This window comes from Typha angustifolia, chromosome 14 (genome assembly GCF_048772165.1).
Source record: "Typha angustifolia cultivar Huaian chromosome 14, ASM4877216v1, whole genome shotgun sequence".
NCBI lineage: Eukaryota > Viridiplantae > Streptophyta > Magnoliopsida > Poales > Typhaceae > Typha > Typha angustifolia.
In genome coordinates this window covers 1,828,424-1,850,678 of record NC_133252.1, presented here as the reverse complement: position 1 = coordinate 1,850,678, position 22,255 = coordinate 1,828,424, and the positions used below count along the sequence as shown (strand labels likewise).

At 36.7% G+C, this 22,255-nt stretch overlaps 3 protein-coding genes across 3 annotated transcripts; all 3 read right to left on the bottom strand.

Moving 5' to 3' along the window:
• Window positions 1-565: 565 nt before the first annotated feature.
• LOC140776834 (probable glutamyl endopeptidase, chloroplastic) lies at window positions 566-14,460 on the bottom strand. Its single transcript, XM_073120717.1, has 15 exons — window positions 14,160-14,460; window positions 13,239-13,455; window positions 13,010-13,120; window positions 12,731-12,776; window positions 12,539-12,648; window positions 11,952-12,455; window positions 10,285-10,413; window positions 9,729-10,025; window positions 9,179-9,637; window positions 6,452-6,517; window positions 5,141-5,201; window positions 4,912-5,061; window positions 4,667-4,804; window positions 1,922-2,223; window positions 566-986 (listed from the first exon to the last, which is right to left on the bottom strand). Coding segments are annotated over exons 1-15 (2,853 nt in total). The 5' UTR covers window positions 14,422-14,460; the 3' UTR covers window positions 566-985.
• A 1,286-nt stretch (window positions 14,461-15,746) lies between these two features.
• Window positions 15,747-16,331, bottom strand: LOC140775962 (calvin cycle protein CP12-1, chloroplastic). Its single transcript, XM_073119473.1, has one exon. It carries the CDS (start codon window positions 16,281-16,283, stop codon window positions 15,900-15,902), a length of 384 nt encoding a protein of 127 aa, XP_072975574.1. The 5' UTR covers window positions 16,284-16,331; the 3' UTR covers window positions 15,747-15,899.
• Window positions 16,332-18,348: 2,017 nt separating this feature from the next.
• LOC140775961 (bZIP transcription factor 53-like) lies at window positions 18,349-19,520 on the bottom strand. The gene is made up of 2 exons (XM_073119472.1): window positions 19,119-19,520; window positions 18,349-19,029 (listed from the first exon to the last, which is right to left on the bottom strand). The coding sequence occupies exons 1-2, from the start codon at window positions 19,121-19,123 to the stop codon at window positions 18,573-18,575; spliced, it is 462 nt and encodes a 153-aa protein (XP_072975573.1). The 5' UTR covers window positions 19,124-19,520; the 3' UTR covers window positions 18,349-18,572.
• Between the last annotated feature and the right edge of the window lie 2,735 nt (window positions 19,521-22,255).

Here is a 22,255-nt window from a genome sequence, read left to right as displayed (position 1 = left end):
AGGAAGCCCATATGGTGAGTTATATTGTCCTCTCTTTTTTCAGCATATCTAAATAGTGGTAACTACTGTTTGACACTTTATAGCAAAGTAATGCTTTTCTTTGACACCACTATCATCAAAACATTTTCCAAACAAGATGAGGTCAGATTGCAGCACAAGTCAAACAAGGAGTAATGCAACAAAAGAGTAGGCAGATTTCTGAATCTGCTATCAATGTAACACCATCAACCCTCTAAGATTTGTGTCAAATAAACAATAAAGGAGATTTGCATAAAAGCTACAAGGCCTGTATGAGGGTATAAGGGCTCTGTGTAAGTCCTCTAAACATGATGATGTGCATTTTACACTCCTATCAAACCCTAGGTTTTGTTGTACCTTGGCCATACAAAAGATAAGCCTCTGAATGTTAACTATCTAATCAATGAACCTAACTTCTAATTATGTAGATGCCTTGAAAAGTAGCTAGTATTGAGTAAAAGCCCAAATGCCGAAATCCAAATAGAAAGTACAGTATTTAATAGTTGTGACATGACTTCAGATCTCCATTGTAATGACTATCAGAAAGGGGCAATTCAAATATCAAGATTTTTATAAGCAAGGATAGTTTTGCACCTTGTAGAGGACAATGAAGTACATTGTGTATTTAGAAAGTTTTGGAGCATGCTGTTTGACAGTTAGGTTGTGTTACACTTGATTCCAATAAGAATTTTATTATTCCTATCAATGAAATATTACAAACCACAAGGTATAGAAGACTGCTTTATTGATAGAATACACTAGGAAAAAATGATAATTTTATAATCAGTGCAGGGTCTCCCCTTGTGATCTAAAAATGGCAGTGCAAATTCTCTCTTTGGCAGACCTCCAGTTCCCTCTTCAACATATTCTAGCAATAGGCATATTAGGGTCTCAATGCTACCCCGTCTTACTTTCTTGGCATACTTATTTCACGATTTCCTTAAAGGCCAATATAGAAATAGTTTGATCTGCGTCAGAGATTCAGAATGGCTATCAGATCATCTTTGATAGTGAACTCCTACATCAATGTTTAGCACAATTTCTAAAGCTACATTTTGTAAGTAACTAACAAAAAGATCTTGCAAAAAACTCTAGCAAAAACGATGAGAAGAGAGTGCAAAAGAGAAAAGTGGCTGCAAGATAAAAGCAATCACCAGAAGATTGTGTTGTGGTATTTTCTCGAATGCTTTATCTAGCAAAGCCTCAAACAGTTCGTAAGTCATAAATATGAGCAGCTTTCATCATGCTAATGAGAATGTACAAGTATAGAGTACACAGCTTAACATTACTGTCGCTGATTATTAACGGTGCATTTTGAAATTTAGTATGCATCTAGCAAATGCAAGATATGATGTGAATTAGTTTGTTTCAGTATATTTAGAGATATCTTTGCCAACAGTCAAAATGAACTAACATGAAGACTTCATAGATGGTATATTAAATGAGAAATGAAAGGAAAAAAAATGAATAGTACACGGACAACTTCCAAATCCATGTCCAAATAGATTGAGCAGGTATCTAGCTGAAAAAGGGAAAAGAGGAGAAAAGAGAAAGGTAGAACACTATTTGATATCCATGCATGTTTATAACCTGTAGAGACAAGAGGGATTCTAGAGAAGTATAATTTGAGCAAATTTACCTCTAGATAGTACATCACCCCCAAATCTTCTCTGGATGAATAATAATATAAATTTTGGAATAAAGGACATTGACACTCCATAGAGTCAAAACATGATAGGATTAATCGTCAAAAGGTCTAGGGAAAGATAGCATGAGCATTAACCATAAAACAAGTATTCCCTAGTAAAGGATAGATGAGATGTTCAAGAAATTTTTTAATAATCTTAGTAAGCATAACAAAAGGGAAAAGAATTGATTAACTTATAGAAATATAAGGAATTACCATAACAATGACCTTGGTGCTGAATGAGATCCATCCAGGAGGTCTGAACTTTCCAGAGCAGCTCCACCTCCACTAGGTGACAGGGTATTGTTATTTGTATCTGCTGCAGCTTTACCACTGGAGGCGCCAAGATCTGAAAGTTCATCAGGATTGTTCACACAGTACTTCCGCAGCCACCTATCAGTCTCCCAAAGGACATGCATAATGCTCTCTCTAGCAGAATAACCATGACTCTCAAAGGGAAGAATCACTAATCGGCAAAGTGCTCCATGGCCTTTCAACGCATTAAAAAACCGATCCGACTACAAATATATGAGATCATTTCATAGTTTTAATCAGATCTAGCTAAAGTTACAATAAAAAAGATTCAAGCAATGCAAGATAAAAGCAACACAGCAGTATTAGTCAAGAAGTTAATATCAGTATTTTGGAAACAATGACAAATAAAATGTTTAGAAACTCGCATCCCCAGAGCCATATTCAGATTAGCCTGCCCTTCCAATCGGGGCGTTTGGCGGCCAGAAGGTTGCCATGAGTAAGGTTGGGGGACCGAAGGCAGTTTTCCGTGCACCGGACAAAACTATGCCAGATCGGATATAAAGATTGACCGGTACAAAAGCCGACCTTATTTCTTAATGGGCCTGCCGGTCTCACTGAGTTACTCCAAATGGGGGGATTCATTCTCCCTCTTTGGATGGAGGGATTAGCTCAAGGAGAATTACATAATATTAAAAAAACGATCATATTCAAATCTTATAGATAGGAAATTGAGAAAAAATTCAGAACAACCTAAAACATATGAAAAAACACATACATAGAACTTCAAAATCCCAGCTCCTGATCTAATTGGTTTACATCACATTAACATGACTAATTTCTTTCTTCAGCCAGAAATACTATTATACAGCTCTTCTTTGAACACTAGATGGATCACAATTTGCAGCAAATCATCAATGCTACCATCTAAAAATCAATTTTGAATGAAATTATTGTGGTAAGTGAGATGAGAAGGGTTTAGAGGTATAGAAGATAACCTGTAAGGAAGCTCATTGGGAAGGGCACTAGTGTAGTGTATTTGACATGTGTCAGGATGGTCACGCATAAGGTATTTCATTGATATTACGCATCTCAGAAACACATGCGCATGGACCATAAATAGTGTAATTGATTGACATACAGTTTACAGGTGACTAAAATTGATAACTTGATACAATGTTTATCACACAGTATCTTCCATAAAGATAAGGAGGGGGCATTTTAATCTTAAGAGCATTCTTCATGGAAAAGTTTTGGTGTTTAAAAGAATATGATTTAGTTGATGAGATGTCTTGAATGACAATACATAAAATAAATGGTGAGAGCCAGGAGATTAAAAAAAAAAAGAGCATGGTCCCAAGTTTCGGCCAAGTATCGACCAGATCGGGTGATACCCGATCCGTATTGGGTCGGGATCGGCAAATATGGGCTCAACTTCTCTCTTCTCTCACTCCAGCTCTTCTCTCTCTAATTTTTTTTCATTTCTTCTCTCACTTGTGCCTCATCTCTCATTTCTCTCTACTCTCTCTCTCTAACGTCTCCTTTTCTCTTCTTCTTCCTCTCTTTTATCCACTCTCTCTCGTCTAAATCTGCTGCAGTGCCAGAGTTTGAAGGAGAGAGAGACGAGAGTGGAGAGTGAGAGAGAGAGAGAGATTGAGAGAAAAAGATAAAGGGAGAGAAGAAATGAAGAAAAAAAATCAGAGAAAAAAATTAGTAAGAGAGGGAGGAAAAGAGAGATTGAGAGGGAAAGAGAGAGAAAGAGAAGGGAGAGAGAAGAAATAAAAAAATAAATTTACCTTGTAGCAATAAGAGAGAAAAAACGAAAGAAAATTAAAAAAAAAATTTTGACTCAGCAATAATAGAGATAGGGAGGAAAAAAAGAGAGAAGGAAGAGTCAACTTGGCATTCATTAAAGTTTTAAACAAGTTAATGTAATTTTTAGGTTTTAAACTTCATATGTGAATAATTATTATTTTCTTATCATTTTTCTAAATTTTTAAAAAATTTCTCATATTTTTAAATAATATTTAAAATTTATATGATTAAAAAATAGTCTGATCCGATATGGGCAGCTAATACAACTGATACGTATCGTTTTCAGGCTAGCTGATCCCGATACCGAGTTTTGGAATCTTGAATAACGGTTTGTCTCTAATGAGTATTTTCATTATCTATAATTATTTAAAACTGTGTCTGATGAGTATTTTCAATTTCGACATATAAATTGGTCGAATATAATAAAACAAACAACAATTTTAATTTAAATATAACCATAAGGGAGTAAGTGAATTTAGGCCTAACCATAAAGGGATAAAATAAATTTCCCCAAAATAAATTCACTAAGATGAAAATATGCTGCTAAAAGTTGGCTATTTAAAACAAAATTGTATTGGCATCCTGACTCTGACCGCATATCTTAAGTGCATTGCAATATCAGAACAAGTTCTCTTCAAAATCTGACTTGTCTGGTCCTTCTAGGAGTTATCCATTAAAATGATTACCTCATGACATCATCATTAACTTTAAGGAGGTTCATCCTTTAGTCACAATCTCCTAATTTTTGTCATATCCTTTCCACAATTTGTGAAAAACTCTCCCTATGATAATAGTAAAACCAAATCCGTTCAACAATGAAGGGTACCAAAAATAAGCTACAAAATAATTTCAGGCTCCAGCTAGTACTGTATAACAGCATAGCAATCCCCTTACCTGCATTGTTAATGTTCCAGAATTGTTGTCTTCTTCTCCATGTACAAGTAAAATTGGTTTCTTAATTTTGTTAGCTGACATGAAAGGACTCATCTCAACATAGATATTAGTGGCCTCCCAAAGTGTTCTGTCTTCATTCTACAGGCACAATATTGGCAGTTAATAAAAACTTATAATAAAATTTCTGAGAATGTAGGCAGTAAAGAAAGAGATAATTCTCGTAATGAGCATTAAAAGGATGGAACCTGAAATCCAAAGGGAGTTAGCGTCCTATTGTAAGCTCCAGAACGAGCAATCCCACAGCTAAAAAGATGGGGAGCATGTGCTAAGAGATTAGCAGTCATGAATGCCCCGTAAGAATGACCACCAACAGCAATTTTATTAGGGTGAGCTACCTAAAAAAATAAGGTAATTCAGATTATGAATGCAAAAGCATAGGCGCAAGTACAGGAAGAAATAGGAAAAATAACTAACCCCTCTCCTTATAACTTCCTCAACTGCAGCCTCTGCACTGGCAACTAACTGCTCTACATACCTGCAAAACATTAAATCAGATCACCATGAGAACTGAAGAAGAAAATCCTTTCAAGTTTCAACTATTTATGTTCTCAACTTCTATACTTGAGCAACAGTTACCCACAGAAGAGAGAGAGAGAGAGAGAGAGAGAGAGAGAGAGAGAGAGAGAGAGAGGAAATAGATAGTATATATGTTTTGCCTAAACATCACTATATGGTTTTTGTTGCTTCTGTTGACAGTAATCTGTATTAAATTAACACATCAGAAAGGGAGAAACTACATTTTGTGAGAAAATAAGAGGCTCGTGACAGATGACAAGCAAATTTAAGTAATATCATTAAATATTTCAGGGTTATTGTATATCACCACCTACTTTTTTCAGTCTTACTGCAGAAATGGTACTTTTTTCAGTCTTACTGCAAAAAATCAGTCTTTTGACTTTTGAGATATATTTGCATTTTGCAAAGTACCATCTCCTTATGGTTTATAAATATAACTTGTGAATTGCCAAAAAGACCAATTTCCAAACATATAAAACAAGGACTTCTTACCGCAACAAGACTAAAATACAGGTGGTGATAAAAGAAGAAAGCCCTATATTTCAATATGTTGCATACACAAGACATTCATAAGGGAAACAAACATAAACCTAGGAACTGTTAGGAAATAAAGGAGCTGAAGTGCTGAACTCATGTAAAGTCTGGAAAAATAAGAAATTTTCACATGATAATTACTCATTTGCTATTCAGTATCAAACTTATGCGAGTGATCATGAGTATATTAGTAGATATTACAATGATTCAGAGCAAACCACGACCAGAAAACTAACAATGGTAAACATGTATTATACCCTTGATGACTTGAAAAGGTAAGGATAGTAAAGATATAATGAGCTGCTAAGGAAAACCAAGTTCAGAAAGAAAACAGTATACAGCAGATTCTCATAAGGTGGTCGATCAAGATGGAAAACTTCTCTTGTAGGAGCACTTGTATAACTGTACATAGTGATCATCCTTGAGGCAATGTAAGATTCAAAGTCCAATCCAACTTTCGAGTAGCAGGATATCCAGGAAATTTTTATTACAATTTGAAACTTCACCCAAGGTAACCATACTTCAGTGAACATGCATATGGAGTACCATGATGATTAGTTGAGACAAGAAGATAAATATGAGCAGAAAACGAGGGGGCCAATATCCATGTATACATAAATATATGTGTAAACACCCACATACATTTACATATACATATACGATGGTAAGAAATACCTATCATTTGCCTCTTCATCACCTTCACCAATTATAGGGATTGTTGGGCCAGATAAAATTGCGAATCTGCAAGATAAAAAGTTAAAATTTTGTTGCAAGTAAACAAGCATACATTTCATGAATCACACATTACAAAATGAATGTTATCTTTGATTCTCAAAACAGAGAGCACAAAGCTTCTTCATAAACCAACCAGTAGGCAAACACAATCTTGAAAAATATGACTCAGTTTCTTTTTCCAAATATGACATGAACTTGAGAAGACCAAAATAGATTTTCATTGTTTGGACTTTGGACCACTAAAGGCAAATAGACTCAACTCGTTTCTTCATTCATATAAAAAGTATCTTGATAACTTCATCTAGATAAATTTATCTTGGTAAGAATCTACTAAGTAATTGATTACAAGAACAAGCATTTGCATGTACACTCAGTACGGATATACTAAATTATTTGTTTGTTTGATCTAGATAAAAGTAAACTTGATTAAGATCTTTATTGATTAAGTAACAATAGTTATAAGCAAGGATGGTCGTGCCTACGGCACTTGACACGGGGTGTGCCTATGGCACACCCCCGTGCCTAGCCGTGCCAACCGGCAAGTATGTGTGTCGGTCCGGCAAAACCACATGTCGAGCCATGCCAGTCTGACACAACATGTGGAGCTCTTTTTTATTAAAAAAAAAAGAATCTATTTCCATCAATAATCACCAAATCAACTTTTTAATATCCGTGCATATTCAATATTTCATATTGTATCATAAGAAAATTGTAAAATTTCTATTTATATAAAGACTATGTGAGATGAATGACTTTTGAATATTATCGACAATATTTAGTACAATATTCTTGTGTTATTTTTATATCAGCAAATAAAGTCTATGATCTTCCTCGTCATGCTATGTTCAACTATATATTAATTTTAATTATTAAATTATTATCAATTAATATTATGAAATGTTCAATCATTAATATTAGTTTTAATGAATATATTCAATCATATTACATGTTAAATAATATTTATATTTAATTGTTGTTTTATCTTTCATAAAATAGGTCATTTATAAAAATAATTAAAGATAAAACACTATAATGTAGGTTTTAATACATATATTTAAACTAAAAATTAAAGATTTATATGCCAAAGACTCAAAAACATCTCTAAATATCTTAAAATTTTTATTAAAAGTATTATAAATGCATGCCACCGGCATGGCACGACATGTGCCACTGGCACGGCCATCGTTGGTTATGAGTATAACATATATCTAAAATTAGCTGACTTAGGCCTTACTCAGCCACCTTTCCCATCAAGGACCATAGGGGATAAAAAAAAATATGAGAGTCCAACATGTTCCCAACTAGAAAGTAGGGGTGGCAAATATTGACCCGACTCGGTAACCCAATTTTTAATCGAGTTTGCGTGAAGTTTAATCAAGTTCGGATCGTAAACGTGTCAACCTGCCTAACCCAACTAATAATCGGGTTGTGTTCAAATTTATACCAGTGACCCGTTTGACCTATTTAAATATATGGTCGGGTCAGGTCAACCCACAACCCATTAATATATATAAACAAAATCTTTAACCAAACTTACCCTATCTCACCCTCTCACCATCTCATCTAGCCACCTCCACTAAATCACAATCCAACCTCGTCCTCTCCCCTCCACTGTCTACCTCTCACTCTCCACAATCGGCAACCGCCCTCCCCGATGCTACTTCTCACTCTCTCTAGCCCTCCTCTTCGGTGACATCCTCGCTCTCCCTTCCTCCCACGGCTACCTCTTCCCTCCACTACCACTTACTCTCTTCTCCAGCAGTTCATAAAAAAAAAGTCTCCTTTCCGATGACATCCCCATGCTCCCCTCCTCCCTCTGCTACCTTTCAATTTCCTCCTACCACCTCTCTAGCCTCACAAATCGAGTCCTTTCCCGCCTCACCTTCCTCAGCAAATCCGGGGAACTGGGAGACGCTAGAGGAGCAACTTCCTCTCCGGCGTCATCCCCGCCTCTCCATCCCTAGCTGCATCGACCACCTCTCTCGCCTTGTCTTCCTTGGCAGATCCAGAGCTCATCGCTATGAGAGCCAGAGTTGGGACTCCATGGAGGTTCGCTCCTGGAGCCTCGTTGTCGCCAATACCTCGATCTCCGCCGCCGCTTTGCCAACTTTGACAATGCCTCCACCACCAAATGTTGAGTCAGTTGAACTTTCTTTACCAAATATTGCCATAATATCGTAAATCTGCTGAATTTGGATTTGTGTAATTGCGTGACATATTTTTTGTTAGTTTGGTTAGTAATCTTGTAAATGGGTGAATACCATTGGTGTTAATGAGTGATTCGTGTTGTGTAAATTGGTGGTTAAACGTGTCGTGTGTCGTGTAAACGAGTATGTGTTGTATAAAAAATTACAACATGTTTATTAATCGGCTTAAACAAGTCGTGTCGTGTTACCCATTTAATAAACGGATTGTGTTCATGTTTAGACATTTTGACCTATTTAATAAACATATTGTGTTCGTGTTTTTACTATCTTGACCCGACCCAAATTTGACTCAACTCGAACCCGACTAACCCAACAAGATTAACGCCCTTACTAGAAAGTATATCCACTAGTGACAAAATTTCGCCAATTATTAAACTATAACTCAACCTAAGTGACAATTGCTTAAATATATTAAAAAAAAAGAAAATGCAAAGCTGAAGAAAAGTGATAAATACAATACCTTCTAGCCAACCAAAGAAGGGGAGATGTAGGACCTATGCCTGCAAATTCATTAGGAGAACCCCGGACTTGTCCAGCAGCATCTTTGCTTTTAAATTCTCCAGGGTAAGACCAAACTAGACATGGCAGAGGTCCATCTTCAGATGGGGTGTAACCTGGAGGCAAGTAAAGTGTTGCAGTAAGTTGAACACCATCCTTCCGCTGGTACCTGATCATTTCTTTCTGTAATTTTGCCAGTTGAGGATATGGATGGGGAAAGTTTGTAATCTGAAATCTCTTCTTATCTGGCCAAGTCTGCAGAAAATATTGAGTGTTTTCTGTTTTTGATTCTCTGGACGTAAGTATTTTTAGTTGGTCAATGTACAGCTCGCTGTCAGTCTGATCTGACATTAATGCGATGACAGTTTCAAAATACTTTTCCTTGTCACTTTCCCATATTCGCTCTTTATTTCCCGTATTTCTGGAGAGAGAAGTTGCCCCAATGCTGTGTTAGTGATTAGTGAATTTATTTTGAAAATGAAAGAATAGCTTACGATATATAGATAACTTACATATCAAATAAATCAAGGAATGGGACATTTCCTTCTGGTGTTGCACCAATTCCATTGAGTAAGATAGAACTTCCTTCATCTTGCTTCTTAAACTTGGCAATAACATACGTTCCTGCATGTGTTCTACGCATCATTGGTGAGCCTGGATCAGAGTATGCATCTTCTGATGATCTATCAAACAAGATACGTGGATTTACATCTTCCTTGTCTGGAGAGACAACCCATGTTCTAGTTCGGCGTGTTTTGTACCAAGATTCATAAATTAAAGCAAGGGAATCATCACACCAAGAGGTTCCACTGCAATGAATCAAAACATGTCATTGCCATGCTAAAAAAGAAAAGAAAAAAGTAGATGTAATATAGAGTAATTGAAGCATAGATACAATCATACAAATGGCAGCACATAATTATGCGAGTCTGGCTAGCTTTATAGAGTAGATGATTTTATGTGTAACCGAAGATAAGAATTTGCCGAATTGGAGCTTGTAAGTCGAGTGTAAAAGAATATTTAAAAATGGCACAACCCAGCACACCACCATGAAGTAAAAAAATGTACCCATATCGAAGATCAAGTCTATGTAAAATCTGAGGTTGTTCAACATTCACAGCCTCAGCAGGCTCCATATAAATTATATCACGTGGAGAAACTTCTACTTTTGCATCTCCTCCGTCTTGGGTCTCCACCCTGTTAAATAAACATGAGAATAAGAAGGCAAGCAAACGTACTAAAGAGTGATAATACTCTACCAGTAATTTTCCAACTGTTACTCATATAAATCTCACTAAAGTATTTAGAGGATGACCATCTTAAGAGCAACAGAATTCAACTCTTTAACCTAGCAAAGGTCAAGCTCTAGTTACAAAATTATAGGTCCTTTATGCAGGTAAACAAATGGTAATTGTAGGTAAAAATCAGAGTACCAGTTTGAATTCTACATGATTAATAAGGCAAAAGTTGTCGACAAGATAAAAGGTGACGGCCTGAAATATATCCAGTTGTGACTTCCATTTTTAGTGTATCAAAATATCCAGCACTTTCTGTTCCCCCATATTCTGCTAGCTCCGTACCTTTTCCCTGAAAGTACTTATCTGTTCCAACTAGCTGGCTGTTTGCTCTTGCATTCATCATTTCATCTGTGCTATCCCAAATTATGTAGATTATGCACATTAACATCCTTTTTTATTTTTCTTTTTTTTTAATGTCCTGGTATTGATGTACAGTATTTTATCATTTACCTATAGCTACATCCAGGTGGTGAAGAATCAACAGTGTTGCATATGACAAACAACCTAAAAGCATGAAATCTGGATATATTTTTCACAGTTTCTTAACAAAAGTTTCATGTTGGTTGTCAAGCTACCTAACTCAGTCCTCTATAAACCTAGGATTGCAAGCAATACTAGGAATTCATGTATTGAGATTCTAACATCAAGAAACACTATTAAAAGGATTTTAATTAATTATATCTAATCAACCATTTGCTAAATAAATGCTTTATGCATAACAGAAACCCCTGAAAATATGACTGAATTATGGTAGAAAAGACATCATATACCTACCCATATCATCCAGAATCAAGCCAAACTGATAAAGTTGCCGAAACTTAACAAACTTGGTTTTTTTCTGCCAAAGTGCCTAATTCTAACTAAAATTTCAAATTTTGATTGAGTTAAATGCAACTCGTCTAGCATTTCCTTTCTCCAATTGCAAACTTACCTAGCACTCGCCACTTTGATAACAAGGAATGCTGGTGACATGCAGTAAAGAGTCAAGTCCCCACCCAGCCAACAGATCTCATATATTTTTTTAGCCTTTATTTTTAGCATCATTCATCCATTGCCATCTCTAACCACTATCACTTACCATCTTTCTCATATTGTCACACAAAGTGACAACAAAGGATTACCTAGATAGATCTAGATGTTTGACAAAGCTAATTAGAGTTAGACAAAAGGGCTTGCACAAATGATATGGAACATGAGGTATGCTTTGCTTGCATTTGTTTCACATGGGAGGAGCAACTCCTACTTTTAATGAAGAAAAAAAAGATTCTCAAAGTACTTGAGATCAGTGCTCCTACATATACACAGAAAAAGAGATGGGCAATGCTTGGCACAGAAATAAACAACGAAGAGGGTGAGCATATGCATTGGAAAGTTTACAGGAACACCATAAGTTTGCACTATATTTCTAAAATTAAAATGAAGTAAAGCTATTATTACCAATATAATGTTGAAGGCTTGTCTGGCCTCCAATTGATTGAACGCTTTCCTCTGCGCACACTGTTGAAGGCAATTGGAATATCCTCTGCAAGAGGCAAATCACAGATTTCTCTAACAAACTTCCCATCAACCGTCCACAGCTCAACCTTCTTCGGAAACCTTCCACAAGGTACAATGAAGGAATATGGCCGGTGAATACAAGAAACCAATAAATACTTTTCATCTGGTGAAGGATCGAAAGATGTATATACAGCAGGACAGCCAATTGGCTTCACTGTACCATCCAACGAGACTAAGACTAGCTGTGAAGTGGTATAATAGTCGAAGAGGTCTGCATCATATTCATCCTTCAGTAGATCCTGAAAGGTCCTAACTTGAACAACATTCTGCTGCTCATTTGATTGAATTTTCGGACCAGAAGGAACCAGTGGCTTCTTTGGAGGAGCTCCACGAGATAAAGGTATTGTGGACACAAGTAATGTAGTGTCATTAACCCATACAAAACTGTGACATTACAAAGAGAAAGAATTAATAGATGAAAAAGAAAGCGAAATATGCAGACAACAAGCACAAAAATCAACCCTTGCCTGTCAAAAATTGCATTTAAGTATACATCTGGTGACTGAAAAAGTGGTCTTGCTTTTCCTGATTCAACATCTGCAATCCACACTCTTAGCTTGCTGATAGTTGTGTCATCCTGCTTGAAAAGCACTCATAAGTCAGCAATGACAGGCACCAAAGAACAGCATATGGTATGATTTGTCAAAGCAGATAAGCACCTCATCCGTCCGTATGCTGAATGATAAATGCCGACCATCTCGTGACCTAGTTCAAATGGACAATATGTGGAGTATACTAAAGATCAGCCAAATCCGAATTACACAGTAAACAAGATATTTTGGATCAGTTAAGTTAAACAAACAGATAAGGAAAAGGTGGAATAAAAAGTCACATTTATTTTTTCAATTGTGGAAACTATAACAGCAAGCCACATATTAAAAGGAAAAAGATCAAGTGTACTGTCAGGATGTAGAGGCAGCGGGAGAATAGAAAATTACCATGTAACAAAATTAATTTTTGCTCCATCAGGATAGCCATGGACCTCCTTCTCTGGCCCTAGAGTGCCATCATCCAATAAAGAGTGGATACCTATTCCGGTGTAGAAGGACCTGAAATTGCAACAAACCTTGAGCACAGCTATTCGACCATTGCAGAACACAATACATATAATTCACTATTTGCTAATAATAGTGTTTCATTACAGGAGAAAAGCTATGAACCACTTACATTCTACTCCTAGCATTATAGTTGCCATCAATTCGTACCCCAGCAAGTTTTTCCTCCGGCCTTGCAAGTTCTGTAAGCGGTGGCAAGGCTCTACGTTTCAGGAACAGGATCTTATCCCTCCCAGGGGAAAATGACAAGACAGGAAGAGGTGGTGCATCGACGATATCTTGTATTTCCTTCGGAGGAAAGCGAAACCCACCCCCTACTGCCAGATCATCTACAGAGAGGAATCTGATACTCAGTATAATGGCGTCACATATCTATATCTTAGGTCCCAACATTGTGTTTCCACGAAGAACTGAGACTTTTATATATACGTTGAGAAGTAACCGATTTCCACAGTTCTTAAAATGTAAAGGTACAACGAAAACCAACGACAATATCAAGCCATAATCCCGATGATTCCGACAGAGAGAAAAGAAGAACCCGGCATTCTCCATAACTATAAGTATCTAGCAATTCTGACAAGATCCTTAATAACCCAACGCAAAAACTTTAAAAAAAAACGTTTTTTCTTGATAAATAGGGCCGTCAATAAACGATTGACTCCTCTTGAATCTTACGGCAATAGTAATCTCAACAAAACTAACCTCTATAAACTCCACACCAGCATAATTCTATACAACATAACAACATCGACAAGAAAACCGACCCCAAAATCAATAAAAGCTACGATCTTTCTTTCCCAAAAGAGGAGACCCAAATCAATAAAAGGAGAAGACTCAAACCAGAAGAATCACCAAAAGGCTAACAAGCTATCCTCTTGACCAGAAAATTCCAATTATCAACATCACCATCGACTCCAAAATCAGATAAAGCTACAATCTTTCTCGACGAGCAAGGAAAACCAAATCAGGAAAGGCACCAGAGACGGGGCAAGAAGGCAAAAACACAAGAAATCACAAAGTGGATATGGATCACCTTCATCCTCCAGTGGCCGAGAAGGGTTGGGAGAAGCTCCACTGAGACTTCCGACGTCATTCTCAGCAGCAGAGGCGAAGCGGGCAAGCCTAGAGAGCCGGGAGGAGACACCGAAGTCTGCGCCGGACATCATAGGCTTCGCCGACTTCCTGCGAGGGATGCGGAGAAGCCTCTGCGTGGAGGAGGAGGAGGAGGAGGAGAAGTAGGCGGGAGGGGGGGAGAGGAGAGAGAACCGGTGAAAGACTTTGTGAAGAAGAAACATTATTTCGAGATGACTTTTGATGGAGCGGAGTGATTGATTGACTGCTTTCCTACTTTTGATTTTATTTTCTTCTTTATTTTTCTTTTTGACGCATTTTTGTCATTTAATTAAACAACTCCATCTGCTTGTAAAAGGCGAAAGATTCTTTGCAGGTCCGAAACGATTGGATCATCGGATGGATGGCTCGGAGAATTTATCTGCTTCCCCGGTTTTTATCTTCGTTTTTTCTTTTTCTTTTTTTCAATTATTTAATGTTGTGTTTCCTTCTGACGGCACGTGAGTTGCGCGTGCAATCTGAAAGATATCTTTATATCCAAGGAAAAACTTTCATATTTCGGTATGTATAAATTGTCCCCTGCTTCTCTATGTTTACAATTTGCTATATTTTCTCTCATTAATATACCTATTATAAAACCCAATCCATTTACTAAAGTTAAAAACTAATTCAATATTATTTTCTAAAACTCTTCCTCGAATCTTTCCTTTCTAAATCTTCTATGAAGAAGAATTCAATATTCGAAGGAAAAATTTATTCTTAAAAATGATCTTTTTCTTCTTCTTTCTTGCTTGATCACCCTCGGGGTAATAGCACAGGGATGATTCTTTTAGCTTCCCAACTCTGCTAAGGTAGTGATGATTAAATCGAGTGTACTTAAGTAGTGAAAGAGGATCACTTATGTCTTAACCAGCTCGTTAACCTACTGGTAATGATGTTTAAAGAGAGAAAAAGGAAAAATATTATACATATATATAGATATATATTACTCAGTTAGAGAAATAGCATGGCAAATGGTATAATAAAACATGGTATTTGGTTGAAATAATCAGTTAGGTTGGTCAAAGAGTCACAGGTGAATCAGGCTTCATGACAGGCCGGACTGGAGCCTTTCGAGGCCCAAATTAGTGAATTTTGTTTAGGCCCATTATTATCGTACAGAGTTTATTATTTAAAATTAAAGTCATAAGTAAAATACTAATAAAATCAAAATTTTACGTGTAGATAGAATTACCAACAAGTTTAATATTTATACATGTAAGTTAACAAAATACAACGTTAAGTTCATCAACAGTTTATTTAAAATATTTTAGATGAAAAGACGATAGATTTAGCGAAGTCCGACTTAGTTTTTATTATTATTATAATTATTGTTATACATAAAATAGTGATAGTTTATATGTAAAAAATTTGGAAGAGTAAAAAAACTTGTCGAATTTTGATTATAGTTAGAAAAGTTGAGTTGTGTTTAAGAGTTATCGGATTTGGGCGATCGTTTATGAACAGAAGTTTAACACAAGAGAGTTTCTTTTTCTTTTAATGTTGCAAATAAGAAGGATAAAAAACCTTTATTATAAAAATAGAGCCATTAAATCCACACTACTAAGAAGAAAGAAAAAGAAAAAGAAAAACGATTAAAGAAACACAGTGAATTCTCCATAGCAACCCCTCAATTAATACAACCTCTGATATATATCAGGCTTCAGTCTTCGTAGGTGCGGCACTCGTCGGCCTCCGGGTTGTCCTTGCAGTAGTTCTCCAATGGGTCGCTCCCCTTCAGCTTGTCCCTCGCGTGGCTCGCCGCCGCGCTCAGCTCCTCCACCTCGTCCCACGCCGCCGCGCACTCCCCGCTAACGGGGTCGTCCGCGCACGCCTCCTCCGCGTTCTTTATGCTCTCCGACACCTTCTCCGATATGCCCGGCGGCGTCGGCGAAGACATGGCCACCACCGCCCTCCGCCCGCGGCCCGCCATGTGGGAGTAGGAGGGCAGGACGCGCACGTGAGCTGGAGGAGGCCGCCGGCTCGGGAGGAGGAGCCGGACTGAGTTGGCCGGAACCAGGGTTGCGCTTGAGAGAGAGGAAGCCATCGAGGGGGTTGATGGATCGGTTGGTCTGCGGTGATGGGAAGATGGAGAGGGTATGTATCATGTATGTGCATGGGTGGGTTTATCGACACACGTTTCTTATCTTGTATTGGCTAGTAATATGGTGACACCTCATCATATCGTGTGGATAGGAAACAAGTATGTCATCATCATCCTATGGGAGCCAAAACATCTATACTTAACGGGTTTTGGATTTTTTACGTTCTTATCCACAACATCAAATATCTCAATATATCCTAATAGTCATCTAGGATATGTTTCATTTCATTTTTAAAAATCCCAAATAACCTATTCAGATGACTCGCATTCATGTCAAAAAATCTAGTTTGAACCTCCGGGAAGAGTTTTCGGGACTTGTTCCAGTGTAAGGCCCATCACCCTATGAATGATCTTTGATGACATTACTAGTACTTGTTTCTTTCTACTTGGGATTTTGATGGAGTTGAACACCTGCAAGGTGTACTATCTTCTATATATTTCTATGTCAGCTAATCTGCATTGCTGCCATGGCTTATAGCTTGGCTTAGTTTCTATGATTTGGTCATTGCCGTTGATATATCAAACAGGGATCACTCTCAGAGGTGGGAAAGTCCACAGTTTTTAGCTCGTTAAGATAACATCAAATGGAAAACCAAAAGTTTCTCACCTTTCATAGAATTGTGATAAGTAGTAGGTGCCCTGCTGCTGTTATGTGGCCTCACTTGATTAGCATAGAGATCTATGAGTTCTTATGACATTCTTTTGCCACACTTGCTACCTTTGATTGTATTCATGCAAGACTTTCTTCTTCTTCTTTTCTCTTTTGTCCATAAGATCGACTCACAGTACTAGCTAGCGGCTCATGTTGCCTGAATATTTTCAGGTTCGAATTTCAACTATAACAACTTAATTGGGATAAGTATAAAAGTTGAGTGGACTTTGTACTTGTTATTTAGAGAACTCAGTCTGGATCAGGGGTATTGATGCAATATCCAGAGGATGATTGATTGGATCCTTATTGCTAATCTTATCTCTCTTTTTTCTGTGTTGCAAATATGATTTATAATTTGTGACTTGACCTTGTACTTGTTATAACTTATACTTTTCAGTGGACAGTACATACAGAGCACTTTGTTAACATCAATGGCTACAATTGGTTGACTTTTATGTAAGGAATGAGACAGCCATCCAATAGAGATACAACCACAACCCTTGTATCAAAGGCATACAATTACAGTGATTGATAGATTAGGTCATGATAATGTCATTCAAAGAAAAAAAAAATTTTAACATTTAGGATTTAGAATTTATAGATTAGGGTTTAATGACCTTTGACAAATGCTTCTACCTATTATCATAGCCAAAATTAGATCTATATACTGCGAACCATCTTTTATCATTCAAGTCAGCTGTAATTTACTGTAGGCTGCACATTAGAGGTGCCTTCCATCTGCTATGAATATAATAAATATAAAGGTTTATATTATAAGATGCTGATCTTGATTAATTGCAGCCAGCTAGTATACAAATATATTATTACTTGTAATAAGATTCTTCAAGTGCTTTGCACGCCAAATGATTCTAATTCAAGAACATGGCATCATGTTGGATATAATTATTTGGTGATGTCAAATCCTCTCTTTGAAAAGTTTAGGCATCCAAACAGAAGACCAGTTTCAGGTGCAACTCTGATCTAAGAAAAGAATCTAATGAGATCAACTATGCAGGAAGGCACATGACAAGTAGCTAAAGCTTTTTATATGCTTCAGTTCATGTGCAGAAGTTTTACTGTTCACAAACATTCTAAATCTAAACTTCTATGAAGACTGCTGCAAAGACTCGCAACTGATCAATCTTTGCAAAAGTTTGCAGGACATCATATCTCTATCTGAGAATAAAACTTAGCTTTGAATCCAGAAGCAATCAAGTTCTACTGCAACTTGATGAATAGGTGCATCCCAGAGCATTGGAAAAAAATTAGTTATATTAAACATTCTCTTATCAGACATCTAATACAACAGCTGCAAATAGCACAAACCAACATTGTGAACTGAATTCAAGCATCATCTGAACCAAAATACAAAATTTAGTTATATTAAACATCTAATACAACATGTGCAGACAGTAGCACAAGACAACATCACACACTGAATCAAACAACAACAGCTGGAGGAATCATAGACGAGACTAGACAAACACATAATGAAAACTGATGCAAGAAAGCATTACATGGACTGACAACCTAACCAACTGACACCAAGCAACATAGACTTCCCAGACAGAGCCCATGCATCAGAACTGGAACATGTCTGCAGCTGCCATGATCGGCTGCGCCGGGCAAGGGAGCTGCCACGGCCTCAGGAGTGGATCTGGTATCTCGGGTATATCCATCGGCACGCCGCTGACCTCCTGGAGGCACCGGAGAATCGAGTTCAGAGACTTGAGCCTGTCAGTCAACTCCATCACCTGTGCTCTCATGACATTGTTCTCCTTCTCGAGATTATGATACTGCTGGGTTATTATGTTGACCTTCATCTCAGTCTGGATGTTCTGAGCTTTAAGTTGAGCTCCCAAGTTTAACAGATCGTCCAAGTGCTGCTGCTTCTTCATACGGGATCTTCTTGCCGACTCCCGATTCGAGAGCATCCTCTTGCGCTTGCGGGTGTCGGCGAGCTGCGAGTCCTCCTCGGGACTGGACGCGCGGCGGACGGGCAATGAAGACATTGGTTTTGACAAGGATTTCTCAAAGCTAGTAGAGGCTCGAAATGGCGGAAAGTTTAGATTTTTACTCTAGTTGGGAGGCTATTAGACTAAATTGGACTAGAGATGAGGACTCACTTCATGAGAAAACGTAGAACCAGTAGAGGAATGCGACTGAGAAGGAGTGGAGGAAGCAGAATCGGCAGCGTCGGAGGATGGGGGTTTCCATAAAAAGTTAGAGAAGATGGGATTTAGATAACATCGAGAGAGTTACGAAAACTTCTCACAAAAGTGTGGATCTTGGACTTGAAATCCCAAGTAAAAACCCCAACAAAGATCGGACTTTGGGAAGTGGCTCTTGCCTAAATCGAGAGATCGGTTGAAGAAATCAACCCAGAGGCAGAGAAGAACAAACTAAATCTAAAAAGGAGGAAACTTTTCAAGAGAAGAAGAAGAAGAAAAACTTATCTGGAGGAGAACCCAAATCGCCTAGAGAGCCAAAGTAGCCAACAACCGAAGGGAAGTATAACAGGTCTCAAGAAGGGCAAGGCGAGGGCTATTTATGGATGGGGATGGGGGCATTCTGGGAATTAAAGGCGGAATAATTCCACTGTTTCTAGCGATAATTTATTGACCCACTTACCTATACGGTGGCATTTTGATTAGAACTTTCCAACCTACCATTGTGGAGTTTTTAAGTGTTCTAGGTATTCACACCAAACATTGTCCCAGATGGATGAGTAGTAAATTTATTTCCCCTGTAGCCGAGTAGGTTAAATTTTAGTCCACTTAATGCTCTATCAAAATTTTCATTGTAATCCTTAGTCGTTAATGAATTATTTCGCCTACGAATTTTTTCTCAAAATAATAATAATAATAATAAGTAATTTTTTATAATGAATTCAATCGTTAGTAGAGAGATCTCTTAGCAAGTATTATGGAATACAAATGCTTTTCTATCTATACGTATATGAAATCGTTTGCTTAAAATGTTTAAATAAAATTGTTATCTTAGATAGTAATTTTAAAAAAAATTTGAGAAAGAGGATAAATGTATTATTTAATTATGGCGGTTACAATAAGTGCCACCGAACTCAACGAGCAAAATTTGTATCTAAAGTTTAGGAAAGGATCACTCATAGATATATATGAAACTCTTGTTTCTAATATAGTTGGCAAGTCAGCTGGCTGCCCCCTATTAGTCTCACGATATATATGATTAATTTTAGAGAAAATCCATATATCTAATCATTAATAAGGATCACAATAGACTAAGATGCTAGGTTGAGGCCCTTTGTGATATTTACTAAAAGCGAGGAATCCTAATCGATCTTTAAATAGGTAATGTTCTAGCTTCTAAAATATAACATTATATTTTTAAACGCAAAAGCTTCGGTGGAAATAGTAGAGTGAAAGAGGCGGGAACAATAATAGTAAATCCTTTACAGGGGAGTTTATTGGGACTCCAGAATTAACCGTTGTAGCTTAAACTTAAAAACGTGGACGAAAATATTGGTATTCATGCTGACCAAAACTCGACTAAATCAGTAAATAAACTATCACCTAGTTGAATGCATCGTTTGATATGCAGACTTTCAAATATACAATAGTTTCAAAATTAAGAAGAAAGTTAGAAGGGGATATTCTTGAGATATTCATAGAATACCCATCTCTTTGGGTATCCCATGAATTAGAATAGTGGTCATGGGCTTAAAAAGTTAAAAGTTTCCTTATGGTATAAGGTAAAGTGGAAAACACATAGATTAATGGAGCATTACAACACCACTCATGCAAGTGACCACTATAAATGGCAGATGTTAAAAAAATATACTTAAGAGAAGGGGGAAAGTTAGGGTTATTGTTTTGGATTGGTATATTACTGATGCAAGTTAATTTACTTAGATTAATAACTTGACCATGAACTAAGAATTGTATACTTGAGTCAAACCAAATATTCATTGAATTGAGTGCATTCCGAATGAAAAACTCCAAAGTCCTTGTGGAAAAAAGGGGAGATGTAACAAAGAGAGAGAGAGAGAAGGAAAGAAAGGGAGTGCAGTCCCTTGGGCAATTTAAATATTAGAAATAAAGGCAATTTGAGCCTTTTGGACGGTGGCCATTGATGTCATGAATTGCTATGTTGATTTCAAGATTGATTGTATTAAATATGAGAAATCTGTTCATCTGTTTTATTCAGAAAATATGGAGAAAGGTTAAAAGATAAATGAGATTGCCATAGAATATTAATGGGATTATATACTTTGATTTTAAATAGTTAACCATAGAGTTGAACTATAACAAAGAGCGGGTAACAATATGATTCTAAAAGTCGTAAAAAATTTGATTGAAAAATAAGTAAGCAAAGTAAATAAACGTACAGATTACATGTTTAAATATTATGTATAGTCGAGTTTCGCGTCAGATATTATCTCCTTGAGACCGATTCGCTTTTCATCAATTATTTCTACAATTCGACTGTCTTATGAACTAAAACAGTGCAGTACTTTATTTCAAATACAAAAGCAGAATACCTGAAAATATATGAATAGAATGAAATTTCTATGTATGCCTAAATGCAAGCTTGCTTTCTATTTATAGAAATAAATAGCTACGATGAAGAAGTGTATCATCTCAAATACAAAAGTAGAATACTCGAAAATATATGAATAGAATGAATTTTCTATGTATGCCTAAATGCAGGCTTATTTCCTATTTATAGAAATAAATAGCTATAATGAAGAATTGTATCCTTATAAGGACATACATTTTTAACGAAGATGTGTGATTATGAAACGATGCATCTTCTCATATGAAAAAACACATCTTTTTATTTCATCTAAAGATTCAGACTCAGCTGCCACTTTAGACCAATTTTTATTTACTCTGTGTTATAAATTTAAAGGAGTAAATATATGATATTAAAATTTAACTTTTAATATATAATTTTTTAATCAATTTTCCAACAAAGGAGACGGAAGAATAAGAATCTAACTAACTAGCTTGCAGTTCATGTCTTGTTTTTATCAATTATTGAGTAGCTGTTGAGTGTTTAACCAGACAATTAAATTTCCATGAAGAAATACTAATCTAATGCACTAAGATGACACCCTGATAGAGGCAATTAAGGTAATAACAAATTGCTTTAAAGAATCTGAAAGGAATCTAGATAAGATGCAACCGACACAAAGCAAAAAAAATAGAACAAGTTAAGAATCTTCAGCGGTGGGTTTGAATTATGAATTACTTATCTTATGTTAATTTGACACTTTCATTAA